The sequence below is a fragment of the Nansenia antarctica genome (assembly GCF_963989245.1).
Source record: "Nansenia antarctica genome assembly, chromosome: 1".
NCBI classification, from domain to species: Eukaryota; Metazoa; Chordata; class Actinopteri; order Argentiniformes; family Microstomatidae; genus Nansenia; species Nansenia antarctica.
The window spans coordinates 58662284-58672354 of NC_137674.1; the positions used below are offsets into that span (position 1 = coordinate 58662284).

The 10071-nt window shown below is 43.5% G+C and overlaps 1 protein-coding gene across 1 annotated transcript; it reads right to left on the reverse strand.

Moving 5' to 3' along the window:
- Window positions 1-7623: 7623 nt before the first annotated feature.
- On the reverse strand, window positions 7624-8971 carry dio3b (iodothyronine deiodinase 3b; the record flags this gene model as incomplete). Its single annotated transcript, XM_080533479.1, has 1 exon — window positions 7624-8971. One exon carries the CDS (start codon window positions 8969-8971, stop codon window positions 8165-8167), a length of 807 nt encoding a protein of 268 aa, XP_080389605.1. The 3' UTR covers window positions 7624-8164.
- Between the last annotated feature and the right edge of the window lie 1100 nt (window positions 8972-10071).

Sequence of the window (10071 nt, forward strand, 5' to 3'; positions counted from 1 at the left end):
CAGCAGAGCATGATCCCCTCTCTTCGGAAACTGGGCCGTAGGGCAGTTTTCCAACATGATAATGACCCTAAACACACCTCCAAGATGACAACGGCCTTGCTGAAGAAGCTGAAGGTTAAGGTGATGGACTGGCCAAGTATGTCTCCAGACCTAAACCCAATTGAGCACATGTGGGGCATCCTCAAGAGAAAGGTGGAGGAGTGCAAGGTGTCCAACATCCGTGCGCTCCGTGATGTCGTCATGGAAGAAGATTCCAGAAGCAACCTGCAGCTCTGGTGAATTCCATGCCCAGGAGGGTTAAAGCAGTGCTAGATAACAATGGTGGTCACACAAAATATTGACACTTTGGGCACAATTTAGACATGTTCACTATGGGGTGTACTCACTTTTGTTGCCAGCTGTTTAGACATTAACAGCTGTGTAATTTTCAATGGACAATAAATCTATACTGTTATTCAAGCAGCACACTGACTACTTTAAGTTATATCAAAGTTTCATTAAGATAGTGTTATCCCCTGAAAGGATATGACAGAATATTTGCAAAAAACTAAAGGGTGTACTCACTTTTGAGATATACTGTAAGTACATATATTGATAATTCTAAGATACAGAATATTACAACACATTCATTACATTTAATGATTCAGTAATTAAAGCATAGGGAAAACCACCATACATTTAGACAGCTATATGGACTTATGTAATCTGGACAAATGTTTGATGAAGAGGAGAGGGGCTTCACAAACCCGCTGTGTGAGGATGAATGATCAGTGCTTGAAAGACGTCTGCCCTACCTGAATTACTTGAATCAACTGATAACTGAATTACATCCATAGCTGCCTAGCAATCGTAAGGGGGTTGATCTCTGTGCATGTACCTAATCAACAGAAAACTATTTATAACATTCCCCGGGGTCTCTTATTTAGAGGTAGAGGCCTTGTCATATGAGAGAGACTGTTGTTACTCTGATCCATAAATACATATATTTATATACAGTATTACTCTGTTGTTATTCAGTGTGATGTCATAAATGTAGGGTAGGTTCTAGAAGGGCCATTGTTACTGAACTATTACAGTCACTCGAGAGTGATTTTGTCATACTCTTTGATCCAGCAGTTGATCCAGTAGTTGAGACCATAAGTTATCTAAAATGTATGTGAAAGAGCCAAATGAAGTTCCTCCCAGACAGTGACTTTTTGTTTGAGAACCTATCATCTTAAGCCTGTGAATTATCATGCTTTCAGCCTCTCTGAGCTATACTGAAATAGGTATGTAATTATGTACAGATCTGCTGAGCCGTCTGCTCACATCCACTATATCCTGATCTGCCTGTTCTCTGTAGTGGTCAACACAGGGTCATATGAGTTCACATAATCTTTCATCCATGTAACAACAGTCAGGCTATTCAGAGTTCTCAGTTGAACTCAAAGTTCATACCCGGGCGGGGAATATCTGAGCAGATATTAAGCAGTTTAAGGAGTTGACTCTGATTTGCAGAACTATTTACGCTGGCCCACATTGGCCAGAAAATAGCCAGCCTCTCGATGGCAGAGGTCTGCATGAAGCAACTTGACATCAGTGGAGGCTGGTGGAGGTAGAAAGCTAGTACTGTATATGACATCCTGGTGCTACACAATAATATTGATTCAAGTCAGAAAATTTACTATTTAGGTGAAAGTATGTATATTTTCGAGATACACTCCTACTTAAAAGATTTCCCACGTGCTGTTGAATATGAAATAAAAACACTGAAAAATAGAGAAGGGGTTAAAAATAAGACCACACCGCTCAACCCTGTGCGAGAGATAATTGATTACATCAGATCCTAGATTCCATTAAGTAAGATCAAGTTAAGATCAATTGGAACGCGAGGAGTTTACGCTCAAGCCAATATCTGAACCTGATGACTCAACTCTCAGTGTCGATGCATGTGTTCATTAGTCATTAAATGGGAGAACCTGGTCACAATTACCTTGTGCTGTAATTGCTGTGCAGTAAACAGAACCTTTATCTAGCACACAACATCACATTAATGCACATAGGAAGAATGAGAATAGAGTATCAACTAATTAACCAATTTAACAGTTTCAAAGCAACATATGACTGTAAGTTTAATGTTTAACATGTGTCAAGGAAACACAGGAGAGCGGCTTAACCAGAGTAACTCTTGCTGTCCTTCTCCTTAAATATCATTCCGACAATAGGACATAGGTAGGTGTGAAAGCCAGTTGGCCTATATTATAGACATTACAATAGCAAAGGAATTGACAAGAGGCGAGGGGGGGGTTTCTTCAGGATCTACATAGGTAAACACATTTAAATCAATGTTGGCACCACCAAATCCGTCTACACTGTGATGTACAATTTCATTCAGCATAGAGCTCAGAAGTGTGACGTGGCTAGCTTGTTTGTAAAGTTAGCGGGCAGTGTCAACTCTCCAAACCCCCTTCACCAGCTTTTTTCTTTTTTTTGGGAGTCATCACCTTTGAAACACATTTTATTGAAAATGACCTCTTTACCACCTTATCTGCTGTTACTTTCCCACATACCTCCGTGAATGACTAACGTACCATTTGGTGCATCCTTTCTTTGAGCATTTTGTTCAAGAAAAGCCAATAAGCAAAGGCTAGTGTAGGCCTTTAAAACAGTGGTTCTGTAACATTTGCTTTGTGTCTTCTTTGCTAGCAATGTCCATATTCTCAAGAAAACGTAACGTTATAAAAACAAATGTAATGTAACAGTGTAACACACACACACACACGCTCACACGCACTGCACACACAGAACCACATTGTGCACGCATGCACACGCACACACATACACATACCTTTACTTACTCACGCACACACACACACACACACACGCACACACACATTGTATAACTATCACACTTAACAGTGATCCTCCGTCTGTGCTGGTTGGAATAGTGAATGGGTAGTGTACTTCCCATGGGGGATGCAGGATTATCCAGGCCTCTCATACGAGAAGAGAGGGAAGTGCAGATGGGAGAGAAATCAAACAGACGCCTGGGGTGATATCCTAGGTCAGAGGAGGAATAAGCTTCCATTGTCTATTTAGGGGTATTACGTGTAGGGTTTTGGTAGGATGAGCGGACCCAGGTGCGGTGCATATGAGGCAGACGAGTAGACAGATAGACAGAGAGCGATACAAAATAAAAGGATCTTTACTTGGAAGTTGATTTGGCAACACAGGATACAAACACAGACTTAACTCGAACATAAAGGGAGAGAACAACGTCTCCAAAATAGTACTTGGATATTTCAATAGCTTAATTTTCTCAGGTGATCAACACATGGTGCACACACTGTGAAGATTGAGTGGGGAGGGTACATAAAGCATCAGTGACAATTAAACACAAGTGCAGGTAATAAGTCCATGATGAGTGAATGAGTGAATGAATGAGTGAGTGAGTGAGAGAGTGAGGCAGCACAGTGGGTGGCCGGAGGGCGACACCTAGGGATCGCACTGGGAAGTGTGACCTCACCCATAACAGTTACATATTGAAGTGCAAGTGGGCATCGTTCCCATTTCCATGGTGCTCTGCATCAAAGTTGGGGGGACACCATGTTACATAGACACCATGTCACATAGACAGATACGCAGGGAAGGCGAAAGACAGGGGGGTGGGTCGGTAGCAGGGGGTGCTCCAATTTCTACCCCATCCAGTCTCCACTGGGTGCATGCTATGCTCAAGAGATGTGCATAGATGTCCATGCCTTGCACAGAGTTCCATGTATTTGGAATGTCTGCTAATTGGTTATTGGTGTTTTTTGTATGTGTACTTCACTTTTACATAAAGTGGACTTGACCCCAAAAAATTACCAGCTAGTAGAGGTGCATTAACATTACCATTTTGACAAATGTTAAGATTCATTGGTTGTATTGTAAGTTTTTTTCACTGCCACATGGTTGCCTTTCGATCATTCCTCCTTACACAAAGACTTTGTAGAATCCCTTGTGGTTTTTCATGTGTTGTAATGTACGTGGTTTATACAGGGAGGAAAAGAGATTCTAAAAGGAGTTTGAGTTTCAAACTGCAGGTAATTAAGCACTGAAAGCCCACCCGTCGTTGCCATGCACTACTGTGGGATCTACTAGACAGATTGATCTCATAGCAACCACATCTCCATGGTAACCAGGATACAGAAGCCACACTGAGGTTACCTGAAGAGCGATTGGTCGCCGTACTGATACTCCCCCCCCCCCCCAAAAAAAAAAAAAGACTGCAGACGTTCTTTCTTGTTTGGTCTGAACATGTTCCTTCTCCTCCTCCTCATCCCTCCTTGTCATCACATGTTGTCACCCACCCCCTATAATACTGTGATATGCCTGATAGTGACTTCAGCTTGTGTAACTGTGTTTTGTGTATTTTTGTTAGTTTTGCTCTTACCTCTTCTGACTCATAGGATGGTGTGGCATGTATTTCTTGTCAGAGTGTTTTTTTTCTCCTTTAGAAAAGAGTTCATACAGAGTTCATAATGAGCACGACGGTTTCTAAATCGACCACCCTGCTTGGATAAAACAAAACCCCACACACGATAACATTCATAGCAGTGCAAACTGTTAAATGTATCTTTCCAGTAAAATAATCCTGTGTCTCACAGTCAGTCTGGCACACTTGCATAACAGAAACACACTTCACACCGGTTTGGATGTAAATGTAGTGTCTTCATTTGCAAGGAAAACTGTTTCTACCATGGTGTTTTAGCGTGCAGCCTGAGATTTGGAGCAGCCAGCCTCTTTGTACATGGAACTGGCTCTAAAGCTGTCAGCTAGGTAAGTCTCCCCGGAGAAGAAGAATTTTCATTTGATAAAATGAAATCATAAGGTCATCAGATTAATGTAAAATGTCATTCCACCGGAACACAGCTCCTGCTTCCCTTCCTTAGTGCGTCTGTCATTTGTGACTCAGTGTGTGTGTGTGTGTGTCCTATGTGTGTGTATGAACTGTTTATGACCAGAACTGGGTAAAATACATAATGTCAAATAATTTTGGTATGATGGACCCAAAATAATAATCCTTAAACTTAATCAAGTGCACTTCAATACATTCTGACTGAGATTGTTGTGTACAGTACAGTATTGTACAAACCTATGTCCCATAAGTTTAGGGGAATGTTCTTGATTCATTCTGGTTGGCTAGAGGGGTACAGACACTGTGTGTTTGGCAACTTTAGATAAGGGTCATGACTGTTTGTCTTTGTATATGCCATTGTTGCCACGTTTTGGTGTCCAAAATGCATTCAACCAGATAGATAAGAATTGGACCCAGTTCACACTCCAACTAACTAACTGCTTTACCGTATACAATCACAAACTCACCTCACTTTCAGAGTCTGTCTACTTAGAAAATTATCCAACATTTGGAGCTTGCCTGACCATCTAATGTGATTCAATTGATGCCACGGGACTAGGACAGCCATTGATCAAACTCCTCACGAAATGTCGGCATAACTGTGAGCTGTGAGCTAGGCGTGTCAGTCGTGGAGCACAGAGACAGACGAGGTGGTTGTTTGGGTCAGTGTGACCTGGGGTGGCCCAGATCTACGACCGCCACTCATCCTGTTACAGAGATGGCTGCAATCACCTAATCTGCCTACTGCTTCGGCTCCACCCACAGACTGTGACGCTATTGTGGCTCTGGGGAGGTGGGGGGGGGGGGGGTGAGAATAGGAATTGAGATGAGAAGAGGAAAGGAGAGGAGGAGGGGAGGGGAGGAAAGGAGATGAGAGGAACACAGGAGATGAGAGAGGAGAGGAGGAAGGGAGAGGAGAGGAGGAACGGAGAGGAGAGGAGGATGGGAGCAGAGGAGAGGAGAGGGGAGAAGAGAGGAGAGGAGCTGAGAAGGGGAGGGGAGGCAAGACAAGATGAGGGGGAGGAGAGAAGAAGAGAGGAAGGAAAGGAGGGAAGACAAAAGGACAGGGATCCGAAGAGAAGATGAGGGGAACGAGAGCGATGAGAAGTGTTGTTTGTGTCTGTGTCGCATTGTTCCAGTGTTGATTCCTTCTCTCCAAGGGGGGTAAGATGTGAGAGAGTGCATGTGTCACAGTTCCCAGCAGACTCTTGGTGAGTTTCACTGAAAAGGATTATCCACAAGGCTATGGGCAGAGGTGGACTCAGCCCACCCAAACGTGTGTCTTGCCCACCCAATCAAAAGTTTTTTTTTTTTTTAATATTCTGGGGGTGAGTTTGAATGTTTAATCTCATATTTGTATTTACTGTAGGTCCATACACTATGTCTATTTACTTAAATAGACATAAAGTTAAAGCCACCATCTCACCACACATGTTGGTCATGACATGAACTGCAGTCCTGCACCCCCCCGCCCCCAATTGAATCAATGCATGTTCACTACATCAAAGGACTATAATTGAGCTATAAGAGCCTCCATTGCAACGTGAGGACAATGCAGTTCAATTGAGGCTAAATGAAACCAGAACATGATAGATTTCTTTTGAAGGTGGTTTCTGTGGTTCATTACAGTAGTCATTCTCTCCTGTCAGGCATCCAAGTGTTACTCCTGCATTGAGATATTCAAAGGTCTAGTATTGACAGGATACCTGTGGATACACTCATAGAATGAATGATTGAACTAACCTCTGTGACATTGGCCAAAGGTGGCTCGTGTCTGTCGATGTCACACACGCACGCACGCATGGACGTACCCCCCCTACTCCTCCCCCGCGCCCTACACACACACACACACACACACACACACACCCACACACACACACACACCCACCCACACACACACACACACACACACACACACACAACTACAATACCCAGAGAGTAGATAAAGAAGGAGGCTGAATATACAGTCAAGCAGGGAGGATTATAAAGAATGAAGATGAACCTATGGTAAACCCCCTTACATCAAAGCAAAACCTGAAACAACAACACAAAAAAATTCTCTGCGGTTCAGATGAATTAGAATTCATGATCTAGTATCAAATCAAAGGCACTTTTGATTGGTATCATATGCCATTTAGCTGACACTTTTAACCAAAGTGACTTACATTGCAGTGAGTGCATACATTTTTAAGTATATGGGTCCCAGTGGGAATCAAACCCACAACCTACGCGTTGTTAGCATCATGCTCTACCAACTGAGCCACAGACACATACGCATGCACTTCATCTTAATAGCTGAATACATGTTAATGATAATGAAGATGTGTAATTTGATCTATAAATGGTAAATGGACTGACTTATATAGCGCCTTATTCCAAAGCAGTTTACAATGGCCTCTCATTCACCCATACACACACACACCAATGGCGGCAAGCTACCATGCAAGGCGCCGGTCCGCTCATTGGGAGCAATTTGGGGTTCAGTGTCTTGCCCAAGGACACCTCGACATGTGGCCAGCCGTGGGTCGAACCGCCGATCTGCCGACCTTGCGATAATTAGACGCCAGCTCTACCTCCTGCGCCACAGCCGCCCCTGATCTATGGTACCCTGTTGATTATTGATTGTTATACAACATTATGATTCTGAATATTCAGGTGTTTTCGAGCTCAAGAGTCAATGTATCAACGTGTATTCTAACATTTATTTAAAAATATTTGTTCAATAAAATATACACAATTTACAGAACGTTTGGCAATTGTTCATTGAGGATATGCCTACTGCTAATCGCCAAATACTCTAGTGTCAAAAACATCAGTATCGGTTTTCTGGTTAAACCTTTTAAAAACCGAACTTCACAACAACACTTCAGTAAAAGGTATTAGCTTATTGGCCACACACACACACACACACACACACACACACACACACACACACACACACACACACACACACACAGCTTCAAGATAGGCATGGTATAAAATAAAGTGATCAAATTCAAATTATGGTTGACTGAAAAAGTGAACTTTTGCACCGGTTCAAACCAATATAACTCCATACAAAAACAACCAAACGAAGAAGCAAGGACAAGACGAGCACAACAGAACAGCTAAAGCCTATCCTGCGTTTACATCATAATAAACCTAACCGATATTTGTTTGAAGGGTCCATAATGCTTCTGGACCAAAACAACATGTATGTGCAGTGCTTTAACAGTTTATAGCAGCATTTGAATACTTTTCATTGTGGACACCTAAAGCGCAATGTGTTGAGAATAGGGCATCTTTAGGTTAGACGTGGAGCACCACAGTTCTGGAATGTTGAAGATCGTTCCTATATTGCTCAAGCCAATTCCTCAGCTCTGCTATCCGATAGCCCTCTGGACCCCTGCCCCCTTGATACACAACCCTCTCATCCCTTAGTATGTAAAGTCTCTCGAAATAGGCTCCGTACGCTGCGTTGGACGAGTTGTCCATATTATCCACCACCACGTTGCTCCCGGGGACCTCCGAGTGCATCAGCTGGCCAGCTTTCAGTCTGTCTTCCAGGCACAGGTGTTTAGGGATCTGATACGGGGCGTCAGAACTCACCCACCCGTCCGACGGATGCGCCTCCTCGATATATACAAGCAGCGAGTCGGCGATGTCAGCGTACTGGGTCACGACGCGCTGAAAAGCGGCCAGGCGCATCATGAACGGCGGTCAGGAGCAACTCCCGAAGTTAAGGATGAGCAGTCTCCTCCCTTGCACATAGTCCAGGATCCGTACCCTCTTCGGCTCCTGGAGCTGAATCACTTCGGTGTTGGGCGCGATAAATCCAAGATGGGCCGATTTGAAAAAGTCTATTTTCTGGCCGTACCACACGGCCCTGAGAGACTCCAGGGAAAACATCTTGTTGGATTCGGAGACGCACACCGGCGGATCGTCAGGGTTGCCTCCTGTCTGTTCTTCCATTTTCAGCAACACCTTTCTCCTGATGCACAGGAAATCTAGGAGCCAAAGCATGAGCGCTGCCAAAAGGAAGCGCGGCAGCAGCATCAGGCACAGGGTTGCGTGCTTTAGCGCCAGCACCATTTGGACACCTGCAGACTTCTGCATCTCGGTCCCGATACCGATGGGATGCGGCCGGTCGGACAATGAGACAATTGTATCAGTCACCTTTCTCCATATGATGAAACTCCCTGCCTCTCAAAGTTGCTCTTTTTATAGCATCAGCGAGGATTTGAATAAAAAACAACACGCCTTCGGAGGCTGTACCGCCCACTCACATGGCGGGGATTACCTCCCGTCAACTCTCTGCGCTCCAGAGAGAGAGAGAGAGAGAGAGAGATAGGGAGAGAGAGAGAGAGAGAGAGAGAGAGAGAGAGAGAGAGAGAGGGAGAGAGAGGGAGAGAGAGAGGGAGAGAGAGAGAGAGAGAGAGAGAGAGAGAGAGAGAGGGGGGGGGGGGGCAGCAGAGAGAGAGAGATGAACACGGATTCTTTGCGCTTTGAGGTAAACGGACACCACTCTCAGATGAATCACTTGTAGCAGACCTAATTGTGGGTGGAAAAGTGACAACATGTAGGTCTAATATAATTGTTGTTATATTGAACTTGACCTGACATAGTATCTATGAAAAGTAGCTCATATATTGTGAAATTGTAATAGTGTCACGGGCAATGACATTAGACAAAAGTATACATTACATATTTCGTGTATTCATGCTGTTCATTTGGTCTTACAATGTTGAAGTGATCTGCGAACTATTAGCACAGTCTACAATTTAGATATATTGTATTGTCACACCAAGTGTAACACTGTTATTTCATGACATTTATGGAAATTGAATTAAAGAATATGAGAAACACATTTGAACGTTTACAATGTTTTTTTCCCCCGCTGTGTCTTTCAGTCAAGGGGATTTCTATAAAGACAATATTTTCTCAGTAGACGGCGCTCGTGCAGTCCGCATTGGGCAGACTATCCAAAAGCCTGCGGTTATCCGAGGTCACAACATACTGTAGCCTATCCTTTACGACATCCTAACAGTTTTGACTCCCATTTAATTACAATCTCTCTTATATACCTTGTATACGACTGTTTGTAAGCTTTTTGGGTACGCCCTTGAGTAATTCGCAGAGTAAACTATTGATTAATACAATTAATGATATCCGATATCATAGTCACTATTGAGTCTACTTATACTGATTAATAAGCC